This window comes from Cimex lectularius, unplaced genomic scaffold (assembly GCF_000648675.2).
Source record: "Cimex lectularius strain Harlan isolate CLEC.00 unplaced genomic scaffold, Clec_2.1 scaffold6, whole genome shotgun sequence".
In the NCBI taxonomy this organism is placed as follows: domain Eukaryota; kingdom Metazoa; phylum Arthropoda; class Insecta; order Hemiptera; family Cimicidae; genus Cimex; species Cimex lectularius.
Genome location: NW_019392677.1, coordinates 1,606,504 through 1,625,401, shown reverse-complemented (window position 1 = coordinate 1,625,401; position 18,898 = coordinate 1,606,504). Strand labels below are relative to the sequence as shown.

At 36.3% G+C, this 18,898-nt stretch overlaps 1 protein-coding gene across 1 annotated transcript in view; it reads left to right on the top strand.

Annotated features, from left to right (window-relative positions):
- LOC106673960 (Usher syndrome type-1G protein) overlaps positions 1 to 16,663 on the top strand; it is a 30,549-nt gene extending 13,886 nt beyond the window's left edge. Inside the window, exons 3-10 of the mRNA XM_014406367.2 lie at positions 12,724 to 12,939; positions 13,003 to 13,170; positions 13,247 to 13,376; positions 13,430 to 13,508; positions 14,684 to 14,798; positions 14,869 to 15,038; positions 15,096 to 15,245; positions 16,268 to 16,663. Coding sequence (XP_014261853.1) covers positions 12,724 to 12,939; positions 13,003 to 13,170; positions 13,247 to 13,376; positions 13,430 to 13,508; positions 14,684 to 14,798; positions 14,869 to 15,038; positions 15,096 to 15,245; positions 16,268 to 16,365 — 1,126 coding nt within the window. The 3' untranslated portion in view covers positions 16,366 to 16,663. The remainder of the gene's footprint in view (positions 1 to 12,723; positions 12,940 to 13,002; positions 13,171 to 13,246; positions 13,377 to 13,429; positions 13,509 to 14,683; positions 14,799 to 14,868; positions 15,039 to 15,095; positions 15,246 to 16,267) is intronic.
- Positions 16,664 to 18,898: the final 2,235 nt, after the last annotated feature.

Genomic DNA, 18,898 nt, shown 5'->3' with positions numbered 1-18,898 from the left:
ATAAAATGAAGCCTGGTAAGCAGGTTCGTAAGGCTTCCTCACGAGATATTTGTATGTTCTTGTAGACGAGATTTATGCTTTTAAGCATATGGGGAACACCTCAGCAAAAAAGATGTTCCACATCCTCAGACACAAGGAGCATAAACCCTGTCCGTTAATACGCAGTTTTAAAATTTTTGTATTGGGTTGTCCGGAAAATAATGCAGGATTTTGGTATTAAACAAAAAAAAAGAAACTAGTTACTTTAAAGCAATGTTCTTTAATCAAAATAATNAATGAGTAATCCTGTAAACGTAAACAGAATATTTTATATAGATTTTTTTTAATGAAAACTTAAAATCCTGCATTATTTTCCGGACAACCCAATAACATCGCTATGTTATCCTCTATAGCACAGTCCGTTAATTGTATGCCCAGATAGGTTCAAGGATTGGTTATGAACGAGAATTTTGATCGGGATTTCCAGTATGGCACCCGATCGATCAGTAATTACTACAAAATTTGATAAAATTACACTGAATAATACCATGTTAAGGTTAAGGTTTATGGGTTCAACTCTTTAGGGATAACGATCACAGAATGGATCCAAAAAATAGAAAAGGCGAAGTGGATAAACTCTAGACTCTAGAGGTACTAGATGCAAGCTTCTGCTAAAACAACTCTCACCGAGATTGGCAAACTTACCGCTACAGTTAGGGAGGGCTAAACTCAGAAGAGTGACAAGGCATTCACATCGGTCACTAGTTAGAAAACATCTACCCAACATGGGTATATTCAATGCTGACACCATTTGTAGGATATACAAGAGGAGGAAGAAACAGCCACCCATATCATCTTCGAATACTAAGCAATCACTCAACGGAAACATATCGAAGGGAAAATAGAAAATTCAGTCAACGCAGTCAATGACATAGTATTTCTGAGGAATCGAATCGAGTTGATTGCACTGAGCTAAGAAACATGGAAAGTTTTAAAGAAAAGGAAAACTAAGAATCCACCATCGCCACATCGTTAGGGTTATAAGAGGGGCGTCGGTGGCCACAACGTTGACACGGCTTTTCAGCACTCTCTCCCGGAACCCAACATGCAATACTTCCATTTCCTTCGAAAAAAAGGAAGCCTTCCTTGTATTTTAACAAGGAACGAAGGGTGCAGTCCTCTCATCATTTTACAATTTTTCTTTTTTGGGCCATAACTCGCTAAGGGTCTGCTTATTTTGACCAAAAGAATGTTGAGTAAAAAAATGGTCCTTATTCACACACAACAAAAGAAATATAAAGAACAATTAAATTAATTAACCTTATATTTTACTCTCAATGAGAACACACTACACTCATTGTGTTCAGAATCTAGTGAAAAAAATCCATTAACCTAATTTGTTAATATTATTAATCATATGAACGACAATCCGTGAACAAATGTCCAGCTAGAAAGACAAGAAAGAATGAAAAATGTTTTCGTGCGTGCGTGTTAGTTCGCGTGTGTGCAATAGTGTATTCGCCCAAAGTACTAATGTCACATCGCTTTACGTTTACCAAACCAAAAACGCAATCAAGATGAGCGACACGATAACTAAAAGACCTATGATGAAATGTACGTCAAACGGGATAGGTATGCACATGCTATGATTTGTTTAATGACATACTATTGATAATTAAAAGTCACCACTTCCTGTGAATTGATATAATTCATCGCTTAAAAATGCAATAAAAAACATGATGTATGGTAGATGAACTGGATCGGCAGAGAAGATCTCTATCAATAAACAATCTTCGGAGGATCTTACTCATAGAAGAATGATCGTCTTCACCCGGATAAGCATAGGTCATCCGAGGTTGACACATGGTCATTCCTTCTGGGCCAAAGCTCGCGTATGTTTCTGGAATGTAGGAAAAGGTAGCTTAATGTGTCCCACTTAATCGAAGGGTGCCACTCCTTGGCTTCTTATAGAGAGCGTTTAGGAGTACTGTCCGATATGAAAATTATGTTTGAGCAGGGCAGCGCGTATCTGGGTCCTCCCTGTTCCGATCTTTAGAAGAAATAGCCCTGTTTTACTATATATAGTACTTATTTATATATCTCGTCTTGTGTTTCTTAGTGTATGTTGAGAATGTAGGTATTTATTAGTGTAAATGTATAGTATTTGGGGGCAGATATTATATAATATTGAATATCCCATCAACAGGTTAGTTATATAATATGTGAAGAAGATGTAGAGGCAAACCAAGCACTCCACCACCCTAACTGAGTGAATGGTATATAATGTCACACAATAATTATATAAGTCAGTAATTAATCACTTACTGATATCTTCTCGCTATTCGTAAAAATTCATGCTTGAAGCTTGCCTTTCACATATAATTACGGTTCTTTTATATGATTTATGTGTTCTTGCATTACTGGCATATTTACCTACAACATCTGAACATAAGATTTAATAACTGAAAGGCAGACAAGTTTTCCCACACGATGCACATGTTGCAAGTTACAAGATTTACATAAAATAATCGCTTGCCATTCAACCACTTCAGTTACGTACATAAGGAAAGTCAATATAATACAAAAAACTTTCAGTGCTGCAAATATTCTACAAGACTTCCAGTTACGGTATTTCGACGGTTGAACTCACAGCACTCTGGACAAGGTATCGGTTGAAACGTGGCCGATCAGGAAGAGGGACGATTCACGCTCCAGTGAGCACTTCCCACACGATCGACAGTGTGTATCGAGTTTATAAAAATTCAATTTGAGCCGCACAATGCTCAGATAAATCAGCGAACTGAAGGAGGATCCGCTGAAACCGCGGATTACACAAGAGTGTACACAAAATGTGTACAACTCTGCCAATAAACATCAAAGCCATTAACGGATCTCCATAAAGGTAGCATTACACTTGCAGGAAATCCTCAATTCGAAAGGATGTAGGATCAGATGGGAGTTGGTGTCCGAGTGGATCGAAGTCACGATAGTGCAAGTGGTTAGAGCAGCGGCGTATTGAAGCGAAGGTCTTGGGTTCGAATCCCCGCTCGTGACACTAGCTTTTTCATTTCAACAAAAGCCTTACATAAAACGATTAATTAATTGAAAGAAGTAATTTGATCAATAGACCTCTAAATATAATGGATTTAATAAAGTAAAATGAAGTATAACTTCACTAACAGCTCCTTGTGGCCATTTCATATGTCGCCGAGAATTGACTCCTGATTACACGGTATTTGAAAAATGGCAAAAAGGAAGGAAAATTCGAAAGGTTGTAGACTGAGATGGAGAATTGGTGTCCGAGTGGATCAAAGTAACAATAGATCAAGTGGTTAGAGCAGCGGCGTATTGAGCCGAAGGTTCGAATCCCGCTCGTGACATTAGCTTTTTCATTTCAACCAAAACCTTACATAAAAAGATTAACTACTTACAATATTACATACATACAATACCAGTGAAATAGCCAATTATCGAGATCAAACAACCGTCCATTCTATTCATAAAGCCTCCACTCGGTTATCCTATACAGTACAACCAATACAAAGTATTAAGTTACTAGGTTAACAATATTGAAGTAGTTACTAGGTAAAATCCAGAGAGAAGTGGCAAGAAGTCCAGATTCTTGCCAGGCAAAGGAATGTCCCGATAAAAAGGTTTTTCCCGTTTTTACTCAGACTGAGGTACATTAAATTACGTGCATGCTCGCCACGTACGAGGACGAAATTGGGAAAATGATTTTTCACGTGTTTTCCAGAGTACGATGGGTAAAAGTAGGCCAGAGGCATCAACGGCGCGGCGACCGGGAAGCGTCCGGCGAGACCCGGAAACTTTCTCAAGTTCCATCCGTACACCAACGGAGATCATTTGCCCCGGTGGGAGTCGCGTTTTTAGTCTCTCCGACCTCACGATCTCTGACGTAACCGAAACTCGTAACATTACAATGCCGTTCCAAAAACGAATTCGAATTCATTTATCAATAATTGAATTTCACTCGTAAAAAGAGCTCATAGTCATTTTGCATAAGAGAGTTGCTGATTCCAACTCTGACAGTACTGCTTTCGTACGCCACAATGAGCCCATAAAAATAAAGACAAAAAGACTCTCTCTCTCTCTGTCTCTCTCTCTCTCTCTCTCTCTCTCTCTCTCTCTCTCTCTCTCTCTCTCTTTCACTCTCTCTCCCCCCCTATGTATATACAACATTAAATACCAACAACAACAAATAAATTTCATGTCTCCATCAGTTCGAGCCATACTATCCCACAGGTTGATTATAGAACTACCTTCTGTATCTGCTCGATAATCCACCAAAAGGTCCCAAGTTTTCGATGTTTCTGGCCAGATTTTTGGGGAAAACACATCGTACAGTATAATCAATCTGATTTCTTCTCAGACCAACTGTAATTGTATCCTAAATAAAGGGAGGGGAAAAGGGGAACATTGCCTCCTCATCGGTTACCCATAAACTCCTAAGCTGATGATAGGTCTTGTCTAGGGTAACCTTCCCTATGGGGGTATTACAAGATACCAACAACACGCGGTTTTCCAAACGTTCACCCATCCAGGTTATTAGCCACGCCCTATGCTGCTTACTACGGTAATCGGACGAGAACGGACGATGAACGTCAATGTTCGAATCCCAAGGAGTCGACCAAAGCCACTTGGCCACAGGGGGTATTATGTCTGTGGTGGACAGGCTGTCGGATGATATTGCCCTGTGCCAAAGAGGCTATCATTTTCAAGAAACCTGCCGGAGAACATTGAAAGTAGAGAGTCCGGTTTTCCTGGCGCTTTCCCAACATTTGATGGGTTATTCCTGCGGCATGGTTATGTCTTTTAAGATGTTCATGTTTTGCGAGGGATGATGATGGTCGGATATCAAGTGTACCGTTTACGGGTGTTCTCCAGGATCGGGTGACTAGGTAATACCTTGTCTCGCACAGCGAATTCCTCGAAGAAGAGCACAACGTTCACTAATCAGGGCATTGAAGCCGTTGCACCTACGGTTGCAGACTACTATTTAGTTAGGAACTGGCCGGACAAAGGATTTTCTTTCATTGTCCTGGGAGGGTCCATCGCCTCTCGTTCTCATTCTCTTCAAGAAGGAGTGTGGAATTGGCCAGTTCTAGTGGTTTGTACTTCGGGGTCTGATGTTAGTTGATTTCTGATCGCAATTTTTACGCAAATACATACTTATTTGAGAGATGTGAGAATTCTTAATATTACACACACGGTATTTCAATATCCTATCCATTGTTTAGTGTTGAAAAGACCAAAGCTAACCAACTGTCAAAGGGGAGTCGCGAGAAATGGTAAAATTTTATACTTTATTAGAATTGATTTTCTTCTTTAAGATGAGGTTTGCTTTCTATCTTGTCTGCTAGTACTTTGATTTTTCGTGCGTTTTATTTCTTAATATTCACTATTTTGTATTACATAGAAGAAATTATTTAGAGCTAAGGCAAAACCCAATCTTTTAATTCAGGCGAAAGTGTACAAGGGTAAATGACAGTTTTTCAGGTTAATCCTGGGCATTACTCTTCACCCCCACGGTGAGAGTGAAACGTGCGATCCTGGATGCCACTGGGCAATTTATAAGTCATATAGAAAACTCTTTTGTTGTAATGAGCTGACACCCAATTCACACGTGGGAACGGGGAAAGTGCGCACAATGAGGGCGGCGCTCCCTCGAAGGACTCATTGTATCACGAGGTTGTCAGTTCACACAGGATATCGCTTTTTTCTATCTCTCCCTACAAACGCACGCCATAGAAAGAAAAACTTTCTAGAGGAAGGTCAATACGATACTCCGAGGACCGGCTGAATTGTTCCTAGCAATTGTCTGCTGTCAAAATAGATAAATTTTGACGTTCATAGGCATTAAAGTAGAACTTTCTGGAGGGTGATTAATAATAATACTTTATTTGCTATATGCATGTACACTGTTAACAAGAATTTTCAGCTTGGGAAATTTCATTTTCCTGAGGACATTGTGTATTGGGTCGTAGATACTGTATTGGGTAGTAGATATAATGATGCAGAAATCAATAGTATTTTATTTTATGTTTTGTTCTATTGTTAACTTACAATACAACTTCAAGTTCAGTTAATACTATTCAATTATGAAGTTTTGTTTGTTGGTCCAAGAACATTTGTCTGTAGATCACCTTGGATCATCATTGTCTTCCAATTTTAGCTGTACTTTTCAATACTTTTGGTACAACACATAATCAACAAAATGGTAAACAAAAGACACAAAAAATATTATCAGGCTGAATAGAGTACATTCTACATAGGAAAAGGAACGTATAAACTGACTCTATTTAACAAATGCAGCAAGGACAACAACCGCAAATGGGAAAACTCTCCAAGCCAAAATGATATTGTATATACACAATGATGGCGAATGTTGAGAAATTTAATCAGACAATTCTGAATTTCGATCATCCCTTTCCCAACGGAGAGACATTGTTGCTGGTGTTCCTCAAGGCTCTATCTTAGGACCCATCCTGTTTCTTGAATATTTTAAGGAAGGTGATGGTCAGGCCGATTCTAAGCCCTTACTGGGGTGTTACATGCAGAACATGTTTCTGACTCTTGACTTATATTGGTACTGAACAATGATGAGTTTTGTAGTCTATATTTTTCTCTAATTTGAAGTAATGTCATGTAATCAATAATAACTGTAATTAATTTAACATAGCCAGCTGGAGTTGCCCCTAGGCAGAAACACCGCTAAACCACATTATTTATTGTATATATTTGTAAATAAAAAATTCTGATCTGTTCATCTGTTTTGAATGTGAAGAAAAATACATAGGATACGTAGAATAGATCATCCCGATGTCCTACTCTGTATTTTTTGTAATTAGTGCATGTTTTCAATTTTATAAATCCTCTACATTAGGAGATTATATGAGTCGTTGAACACCCACTAAGGATTTTTGGGAAATCATCAATCAGCAAAGCTTGTTGCAGCTTTATTTAACCGTGTATTTTTCTGAAATCAAAGGTGTTAGAGAAAAATAAACCCAGTGGTGACATGATGAATGGTGACCATTTGAAATTAAATTTGTTTCAAAAGCTTCACAAAATCGACTTCAAATTACCTTAGACTGTTAGCACGCTACGAATATTTTTGACGAAGGCATACTTTTGAGTGATGATATTATTATTTTATCGTTTTTAGCTACTGACAGTTACTGCATAAATGGTAAAAACTATAGTTTTTTTTTTTTAATCTGCGACAAGTCCAAAAATTTCGTTGGACAGTATGGTCCCTGTCATGAATTACTAAGAGTCGTGTTAATGTTTGACAGAGTGCATAACACACGGAAGTTACATATTGATAGAACGCTTTGAACAACCAGCACGTTACAGTAACTATTATATTTTCTCATAAATTTCTTAGTACTTTCTATTCGATATTATAAAGTGACTTTAAAAGTAAGTAAAAAAACCTGTTTTCTTAACGCATGCGGGTTTACAAGCTACGACTTAGCGGTCTTAGAATTTTTTTGTCACGTACACTCTAATCTGTTTCGAAGAGGGCATGAATTCTGCATCAACTTTCTAGATCTGAGCTAGACGATCGATTATGTTTCGCATAAGATGTTCATAACAAAACACTTAGATAAAAACAAACCAAGGAAAATAATTTATCAAAACCTCTCACACAGGCTTTGTATGGTGCAGATGAATTTTTAGAATGTTTTAAACAATATTATATTATCCTATATCTATTTATACATACATTTATTTATTTATCACTGTGATATAATTTTGTAACCGTTATAATTTCATATCCATATGTATTTTTGGTACTTGTAATACCAATTCATGATTGCTACAAATAAAATATCTCTCTCTCTCTCACTCTCACTCTCTCTCTCTCTCCCTCTCCCTCTCNTCTCTCTCTCTCTCTCTCTCTCTCTCTCTCTCTCTCTCTCTCTCTCTCCCCTCTCTCTCCCTCTCTCTCTCTCCCTCTCCCTCTCGCCCCTGTCACCCCTCTCACCCCCCTTTCTCAGCCCTCGTAGCTTTTAAAACTTTGTTTCAAAGACATTTATACCGTTAACTTCATGGCTCGTCCCTTTTTAATTTTATAAAGAACCTACCAAAGCCGTAAATATAAAAATCAATTTCTCGTTTGTACGGTACTACTAAGTGATACGAGCAAAGATGAAACTCTCTTGAACGTGTGGCACACGTTACGATGTTTTTCCTTACAGTTAAAAGGGACACATTCCATTGTTTGATACATCACTTGGGCAGACGGAATACGCTGCATGAAAGTTGGTTTTCGTGATTTTTCACATGGTCCAAGATTCGCCTACATTCTTTTCCCAGTTGGTTCCTGGCCGATTCCAGACGAAAGCGTGATGAGGAAGAATTCGCGAAGAACGGTCACGTAAAGGCTGTATAAAATGGTCATTTCGCCTTATTGATTTGCTACCATTGAAAAAGATAGTGTTTCCCCAAGACATCCGCTTCTTTGTTGAAACCATTACAAATGTGTATTTCTTTGCATTCGTTCTACTGCCAAATAATTTATTTTACGTAATATATAAGAAAGTTCCCTTTTTTACAAGATGTACTATACAATGTAGAGTTCAAATCTTTGAAGATTTGTCTCTACATTGATTATCTGCAGGTCGATATACAAACATCATTTCTTCGGTGTACTATACATTTTAAAAAAAAGCTAACTTGATCAATTGCCTTGAAACTTCATTTCTAAGGTACCACCATCATATTCCACATTACCTCAATCGTGCTATCTAAAATTATGAAAACAACTAGATTTGGTTGTTTAACTGTTATTATATCATCATTATTATATATTATATACTATGATAATTTTCCATTTTCTTAATTTTACTAATTTCAAATTAATCCGAGATCTCTGATTGACCGAACAGTGTTCTTTTCACGTTCAGGTTTGTTCAATGCTCCCAAGGTTTTCCATTTAAACAGGAATAAAAGGATACAGCTATTTTTGTTTTATATCATATATATTGGGTTGTCCGGAAAATAATGCAGGATTTTAAGTTTTCATTAAAAAAAATCTATATAAAATATTCTGTTTACGTTTACAGGATTACTCATTTGTATGAATGTCAACACTTATTAATCCTCTTCCAAATGATATTGTTTGTTTACCTCTGTAGCATTCCGCTACTTGGAAATAATTCAGTCATCCTTATAATGTCAAAGCGAGAATTTCGTACGATTTTCTTTTACGAGTTTAAACTCGGCCGAAGCGGAGCCCAAACGGCTAGAAACATTAACCAAGTCTGGGGCGAGGGTTGTGTTAATGAGTGCACTGTGCAAAGGTGGTTTAAAAAATTTCGGGAGGGAGATTTCAGCCTTGAAGATGAAGAAGGTCGTGGAAGGCCTTCCTCTCTTAATGATGATGTTCTGCGATCAGTGGTGGAAGAAAACCCCAAAACAACTGTTCGAGAACTTGCAGAGCAACTCAAAGTCAGTAAAACGACCGTCGCTGACCACCTCAAGGCGATTGGAAAAGTGAAAAAACTCGAAAATTGGGTTCCACACTCATTAAACGATCGCCAAAAAAATCAGCGCTTTGATGTTTGTGCATCACTTCTTTGTCGAAACAAAAATGACCCATTTCTGGCCAGAATTGTTACATGTGACGAAAAGTGGATTCTCTACGATAACACTAGACGTTCTGGACAGTGGCTCGACAAAGGAGAAGCTCCAATACATTTTCCAAAGCCCCCAACTCATCAAAAAAAGGTAATGGTTACGGTATGGTGGGCTTCATTTGGTTTAATACACTACAGCTTCTTAAATCCTGGCGAAACCATCAATGCTGAATCATACTGTAACCAAATTAATACCATGCATCAGAAATTGGCAGTAATGAAGCCCTCTTTGGTCAATCGGAAAGGGCCCATTTTGTTGCATGACAACGCTCGACCACATGTGTCACGTGTAACGTCACAAAAATTATTGGAGCTTGGCTATGAAACTTTGCCTCACCCACCCTACTCTCCGGACCTCTCGCCTACTGACTACCATTTTTTTAGACACCTGGACCACTACTTACAACACATAATATTCAAAAATCAAACGGAACTGGAAAATGCATTTATTGACTTTATCAATTCTAAAAATTCTGAATTCTACTCAGACGGAATTAATAAGTTACCAACACGTTGGGAGAAATGTATTGAGAGTATGGGAAATTATTTTGATTAAAGAACATTGCTTTAAAGTAACTAGTTTCTTTTTTTTTGTTTAATACCAAAATCCTGCATTATTTTCCGGACAACCCAATAGTATCACAAAAGCAAACATGATAAGCTGTTGCAACATTGGAGCGTTGTTCAGAAAAACCTACATATATACTGTTAGATTATATTTAAATCCATCATTCTAGTGTGAAATATACAACATCCGATAGATCTTTGTGGTTAGCCACACGAAAAATCCTAAAGTACCACATTCCTTCATCCGATCTTGACAAATCAACGCTTTTGCCCAATTCTCTCAGACATACATCTCCACTCCCACCCCAATAATACTTCTAACAAAATTTAAATCCACGACCTCCTCACATCGTCCACCTACCAATGTCTTTTCACCAGAATTTATCGTGCATTAAATGCCGACCTGGCTTCGACCTTACCACGTCCCTAATCCTCCATGAATTCTAAAAAACCCACCATCCTGCTCAAACATCTATACAATACAGTTGCGCACCAATCACTTCCTTTGCTCTGGAAAAACTCCAATATCACCCTTTTCCAAAAACCAAGAAAACCCATCCGTAAAGCTTCGTCATAATGTCCAAAAAGTTTAATTTCACTCTTCTAAAAATTATTTGAGAAGATCCTTCTCAAACGACTCATCCCCACAATACATTCCCTCAACCTTCTCTTAGATCTCCGATTCGGCTTTCGCCCTCAACATTTTTCTTTTACTTATCATTTTATCCAATTGTTTTTTCTAGTATTAATTATTTTTTTATATTCAGTCTGGAATAAAAATTTAACGTATTTAAGTCGTAAAGGGGACTACATCGGGCATTCAGACACTCGCAAAACTCATGTCAGCAGTTGTCAAAGGCTGTTATTTACCTTAATCAAATCTAACCTTGTAAAGTCCGTGATTAAGAAGAAGTAACTTTTATAAGATTCCATCGAGTACTAGTAGGTAAACAAAAATTATTTCACTACATGCTATATTTACTACCAGGGAATAACAGTTTTCTCTGTGGATCAGTATTGTATTCGCACAATCATAAGTCCCGCCCTGAATGTTATGCAACAGGAAAATGAAAATTAATTTTAAAAAATTGGAATTGAATCTTGAAAAATTCCTGCCCGCTTCGTTAAACCCCTAAGGACAACCGTATTTCTTCCAATTTCTTGGAGAAAGAGTTTAAAATTAGGTCTCGCGGTAGCCGAGTGGTTAGCATGAGAGACTCTCACGCCGCGGTCGTGGGTTCGATTCCCACCGTCGCCTCTGGCCCTTTTTTCCCGATAACCCCCAATTTNATATATACATATATATGTATATATATATATATATTTTTTTTTTCGCCATGTAAACCCTCAGGGTGCTGGTGTTTTTGAAAATAGAGCCCATTTGTATGTCGGGTTCGAATGCAGGGCCGCTGGATTTACCTTACAGTCATGTCAAGGCCTAAACCATTACGGCCACCGACGCCCCGTTCCTTATGCTATAGATGCAAACAGTCCGTAGTTGATGACTTTAGTCTTTTGCTAGCATAAAGGAACCAAGTAAAATCGAGATCGGTACTATTTGTTTAATTTTGGACTAAGTTCGTATCTAAATTCATAAATTGAGTCATCTGATAGTATATTTTCGGTTTTCCATTAGTGGGTATTTTTTATGAGAATGGCTTAGGTTTTAACTTCATCAGGAACCAATTGAAAGTGAATCACTCTTTCGAAATCCCACAAAACACACCATGACGCATCTTGTCATGGCACGCATGGTAGTAACCCTTGAAGCTAAATTAAGTTTGTCCCGAAACGTGCATACTTCTACCGCAAGTTTATAATAGTACGGAAAACCTCTAATTATCCAGTAACTTATCCGGTTCTTTTTCGAGGATTAGTAGGCTGCGCTGAAAATATTTCCAAAAGACAACGACCTGATCAAATTTGATTTTCAAGGCTCATATAATTATCCCGGAATTTTTAAACTAACGATACGCAGCTCGAAATAAAATGGATTCTCGTACCCCACGAGTTGCCGCATTGTTACAAGAAAAAAGGTGCTGATTAATTATTCTGACAAACAAAAGGTCACATTTTTGTTTCAACCTTATTTACTACAAACCCTTGAATAAACAAGAAATGAATTTAAATATATAAAAATGATATATTTTAAAATCAAATATAAATTTAATTAAATTGATTTATAATCAGAGGCGTCGGTGGTCGCAATGGCTGAAGCATTGACACGGCTAATGGTCCCGGGTTCGAACTCGACATACATACAAATTAAAATATAAAAATAAAAATTTTAAAAAAATTAAAAAAGCAATGATGGCCCGACCCTCATTCCCAAAATAGAAAAACAAGGTCTCATAGGTGTTTAATTACTAAAAGTTTTTAGTTTTGTTTGTAGGTAGTTGTAAAATGAGTTGATTCCCAAAGTTAATTTAATAATCTTAACACATTTGTAATATTGCTTATATAACTGAAAAATGTTTAATCTCTTGTTTTTATTGTTGTTTTTTCTTTATAGAGGCGACATTGAAAAGACAAATTACCATTTTGGGCAGACGGCACTTCATCTGGCTGCTGCCAAAGGGCATCTACCTTGTGTTTCTTTTCTCGTGGGATTCGATGCGAACCTGTTTGCCCTAGACCATGACCTCCACACGCCGCTCCAGATCGCCACAAACCGGGAAGTAATAGATTTCTTGGATAAAGCGATGGCGAAACAGCTTATATATAACAAGTAAGTCGTCGATATGACAATTAGAAGATCCTTTGAGCCGATTTCGGCCCTTCTTTGTCATAGGAAAGAAGTCAAAGCCAAAAAAGAAAAGGCCCTGAAGGATGCCGAGAGACGGAGAAAAAAGTACGACGAAAAGATGAAAAAGGAGAGGGACAAAGAAGAAAAACGAATCAAAAAGGAAATCGGTACTAGAATAGAAAAAGACACGCCGATACCAACGATTCCTAATAAGTACGGTTAAAATTGTTTATAATAAGTACAAAAACAACAAAATTGGACCCTTTAAAAAAATTATATTTTCTACTAGTACCATGAGAAAAGCCGTCGTTGCAGTCAATGGCCCCACCTTTACAGAAATTGTAGGAGGCACTTTGTCGAAGAAACCCGTGACCGGAATGAAAAAGATATTGGAGAAGAAACTGAGACATGACGACAAAGTAAGTCTCGCGAAACCTGTGTTTTTGACATATCTTTTAACATTTTTTTTCAGTACGAAAGCGGTACTAAAGGCCATAACAAAAAGGATGCTCAGATAATCTATGTCAATTCTTATGAGAATCCCATTAATGGTGAGTACACTCAAACTCGATTGTATTTTTAACTTGTGTTTATAAGTCTGGTTCTTAAGTCATTTAGCTGTTGTTTTATACAAAGCAATAGTGGTTTTAAATATTATTTAATATGGCAACAACAACAATAATTTGGTCGTTATTGATCATTTTTGTCTGCCTTCCACCCTGTGTTGCCAATCAGATACGTATTGGCGATATTTGGACGTATTTCTCCATTGCAGAGTCTGTCAGACAGACCAAAGCCCAAATTTATTACCTATTTCATAAAAGAAACTTGACTTCACAAAATTCACCCAGAGGAAAGGCAGACCGAAATGATTGGTCCATCACCCCACAGTCTACACCGAGAAATCTCTCAATAGCAATAACATTATTTTAAATTTATCATAACCAACAATGTGTTTGAATTTTTAAGCAATAAAAATTTAAATTGTGCCTAATTTATGAGAATTATACAGAATACATTTTAGATGTCTATGTTAGCCTCTACTGGCATTATAATTCGACATATAAGCATTTCAGCAAAATACAAAAATTAACTAATTAAATACACGCTCGTCGAGTTAAAAAGAAAATTTCGGTGACAGTACATCTAACGTGAGTAAAATGCCTTAAACCTCATGGTTTTATCTCACTTTCTTCAAAAGTTAGGATCTTTTGACTAATTGGACTAATCATAAAGGAAATTCGATTCTCAATGTAAAAATGGTGTCAAAAGTTGGAAAAAGTTACGTTATAGTGGAGAAAATTTCAGGTTTTATGTAAAGTGACGTGTTTTTATGTTTGAAAATATTGAAAGTCATAGCCATGACTGCTACAGTCTGAGATTGACAAATGATAAAATTACATTATAGTTTGCTTATATATTGCAGTTTTGCATTTTGTTATTGACAATTTTCAAATACGCTAAGGTCAAACTTAAACTTTAATGGCACGAGCGGGATTCGAACCCACGATCTTTCGGCTAGATACGCCGCTGCTCTACCACTTGAGCTATCGTGACCTCGATCCACTCGAAGATCGTGTGTTCGAATCCCGCTCGTGCCATTGACTTTTTATCTCAACTAAAAACCTTAATTAATTGTAATATATTAATTGGTCAAGTGGACCACGAAATTAGTGAATTTAAACTTTAATTATTAATACTATTTTTTTTTCTATTATTGTTGAAGGTAAAAGAGGTAAAATATCCGATATCTTCTCAAGTCAGACAGGAATAAACAATCTTCACCAGCAAGCTTCTATTTTTGACAGGCCCGGGTTCGGCAGTGTTGCTTTCAGGCAAAGGTGTAACAAAACATTTGTAAAACCAAATTGTTTATAAATTTTCATAAAAATAATTGTTTTTTCAAAATAGATCGAATCTAGCTGGTACATTGAGTGGAACACCTGGAAGCGATGTAATATTTGAAAAGGACGGCGAAGAGGAGGTAGGCTCAGAGACAAGCATAGGAAGTGCAGGAAGCCTGGCAAACCGGCAGGGCCCACAACATGCATGGAACGTTGACGACATCACAACAAGTGACGGTGTGTCAAAAAGTTATGCTTTATAAGTTAAATTTATTATTAAAGAAATTTTTTCAGAAGAAAATGTTGTGTCAAATGGACAATGGTCACCATTGGAGAGGTTCCTGGTGTCGGCTGGGGTGGAGGAATACACACCTAAGTTGCTGGAACAGCAAGTAGATTTAGAAGCAGTCCTTATGCTCACTGATGAAGATCTCATTCAATTAGGTAGTTTTTCTTTTTATTTAATTTTTTTATTGAATTGTAGGGTGGAGATTCAAGAAAGAATGACAACCTTTTGTCCACTGTATGGAGATCTATTGTGGAACACCTGTGATTATGAGTTTATGACATAACATGAAAGTGTGCTTAAAAACTAAGCTATTTCCTCAGTGCTTCTTTGCTATACCATGGTGGCTGTATAGTATCCGAGCTAGTGCCTCACATACACAAAGTATATGTGCCAATTTCTCTGGTTTTTCTTGAAAGTTGGCATTTTCTCTCTCTACTTTGCCCATTCATTTTAGCCAGTATAGGGGCGTATATTTTCCTCTAATTTCCCAGTTGAGAGAATACCTTCACCTTCTTTCATGCTTTTGTCCAGTGCTTGAAGTTTTCTTTCAGCTCCAACTTTAGTACACTCTTCAGAACGCCTAGTTGTGGTTCTGGTCCCAGGGGACCTCACAAGCACTCTTGGGCTACCTATTCTTCTCCACTTTTCTACTTTCATGTCCCAGAACACACCTTATGTTAACCTTGTTTTCCGAGTGGCATTACACAATTCAGGCCCTCCCATTAGTTTGGAGCTAAAAGCACTCACATTTAGTGCCTTTATAGCTGCCTGACTGCCCAAATGTAAATTTACACATCTTTCATTTTTTTTTATTTATCAACTGTGTACACAGTTGAAGTGCATGGGCCTCAGCTTGGAAGATAGTTGGAGGAGGTTTTTCTTAGGCATAATTCAGCCCTTTTTACCCTATACTTATGCCCAGTTCAACTTTGACTCATCAGTGTACCATATTAGGGCCTTTCTGAACCTTGGGGCTACCGTTCTTCCAACGATCTCTTTTGTCTATGACCACTTGGAAACATTGTCCAAAATTATTTTGACTGTTATTGTTTTAACCATCCATTTATTTATATTCTCTCAAGAATGTTGTGTTTCTTCTATCAGGTTTTATTAAAATTGGGTAGTTTACTTTCCAGTAAACAAAATATATGAAGTTAATATTGTTAATTTTTAAAAGGAGTGCCTATGGGACCAAGACGAAAACTTTTACACGCAGTAGAACAGAGGAAGCAGGCGCTCAAGAATCCTGGTCTCTTACAAGACACCAGACTTTGATCATATACCAACCATAAGTACCTTCACAATGAATTTAGATTGATAGGTTGTATTCGCTAAAATTTTGTTTTCTAAAACCTTAAAGTTTTATTTGTTGTTATTATTTTATCAACTTTTTTGGATCTCTGTTAATTTGTAATTGTACCCAGTATGTTGTGCATTTAAAACACATTGCTAAATACCAAAGAATTTTGTTTAGTTCACATGTATTTATTGTTGTGCGCAATTTGCCACTTACATTGTTTGTATTTGAAACTTGTATGAGTGTTGTGTAACAAATAAAATATCTCATTCAAAGCATATCTCATTCATTTTTAAACTGAAATAAATTAACAGCTAAAGTCTGTATCCTCTACTTGCACATCATCATTAAACTAATTATCATATGAGCATATATTCTCTTAAAACTCACATTAAAAATATTTGGAAGGAGAAGTTAATTGGTGAATTGTTTTAATTGGACTTCTTTTTGCTTACTTGTCAAATTTCAGGGTCATACTGCAGTATGCTACAACAGTATAATTTAAATATACGGTGTAAGTCTCAGAACTTGAACAAAAGAATGTTGCTTTGCATTTTGTAAGTAAATGATTTGTTTCTTCTGTCTCATTTCAGAAACTATATGAAGTAATGTGCTGACTTTTTTTTAGCTTGCCATTGTTTCAACAAATCTGTTACGATCTTAAGTTTCTGTTCCCTTTTATTTATAATCAAATCTTTCTTTTTCCCCCAAAATTAGCAACGAGTCTCAATTACCCGAGCTGTTTTGAGGAAAATATTTGGCCCTGCATAAAAAATGAAACATGTCCAAAAATTTTATTCTTTCACCAAGGGACAGGATACTGTTTTTCCGTTTTGGAAAAGGAGGCATTTTACAACCTAACTTCCACAATATAGTAAAACAAACTGAGAAGAAAGAAGGAACAGTATGTTGAAAGCAGGCCAAAGTTTTTCAGAATTAGACCCTCCATTCCATTTTTTATTTCAAAACAAAAAATAGTTTACACAACTGTTTGTTTTTTCCACAAATGTCAAAACTGTCCTCATTTTTTGATATGTGAGTAGTGAAAACTGCAAATGTCAAAACCTTGTGTGTTAAGATTACTGTATGCGACTATTTCTGCTAGATCTCATATACCGATCACTCCAGAAATTATACCCAAAATGTTTTTTAAAAAATTTTAAAACTAGTGAAACATCTAAGATACATAAAAAATATGAAAAAGTAGATTTTTTAATTGCTAAGTAGGTGTGGGTTCCAACACCCTTGGACAAACAAAACAGAAATTTATAAAGCATACAATAAATTAAAAGTAGTTTACACACAAAAGTTATTTATAAGATCATACAAAAAATTGTATTAAATGATAGTGACCTAAAGTGACCTACAAATTTCGACACTGGGAGGCATCAACAGTGCCTGCCATCTCAACTTCTCATGAAAAATGAGGCCAAGGAAACAAGTTTGTATCAAATAAAGTTCAATAAAAAAATGATAACTTTAGTTGGGAAAACACAAATTTTTGTAAGTTATAACTGTCCGGTGGAGGTGTTAATTGCGAGCTTGAATACTGATGTATCGCACTATTTCTACTTGGCCTCAGATACCAATCACTTCAGAAATCATACCCAAAATGTAAAAAACTTTTTAAAACTAGTGGAACACGTAAAATAACAACATATTAGAAAAAGAAGGTGTTTTAACCAGTATTTAGATTTCCTACTACCCAATACCGATTGCGCCAATAATACTATTTTAAAAAAATGAAAAAACATGTTAAAACAGGTGAAATGAAAAATATGAACAATATTCTAAAAAGTGAGTGTATTAACAGGTTTTTAAATTGCACCTACCAATGGAGGTGTTGGTTGCGAGTTTGAATACCAATGTATTTGGACATTTCTACTACATCTTAGATACCGAGTGCTCCATCAATTTTATCACAAATTTAAAAAACTTTTTAAAACTAGTGAAACATTTAAAATACAAAAAAAATTCTAAAATGTAAGTGTATTAACTAGTTTTTAAATTTTAACCTACCGGCGGAAGTGTTAGTTGCGAGTTTGGGTACTGATGTATTCGACTATTTCTACTATCTCGGATACTGATGGCTCCAGGATTTGTTCCCTAAGTGTAAAAAAACTTTGTTAAACTAGTTAAGTATCATGGATTTTCTCCCACTTTTTTTGCACAAAATTGACCTTTTTTGTATATTTTTTCTTGATATTTGTATGAATTAAAGTTTAATAAGCAAAAAATAAAAACTATCTAGTTGGGAAAACACATTTTTGAAACTTCTAACCATTTTAAGATAGTTCTGTAGATAGTAGATAATGTTTTTGGAACACTACCTGTATTAAAATTTGTATTTCATTGTTACAGGCAGATAGCATTAAACCAAGAGGAATATATTATCTTATTTGCCAATAATAAAATATTAATACTAACATGCTCACTAACCTGACTGCCAGCAGAGAGAGTTGATTTACCATTTGTACATCCCTCCTGTGAAAAGAAAAAATTTAGTTTAAA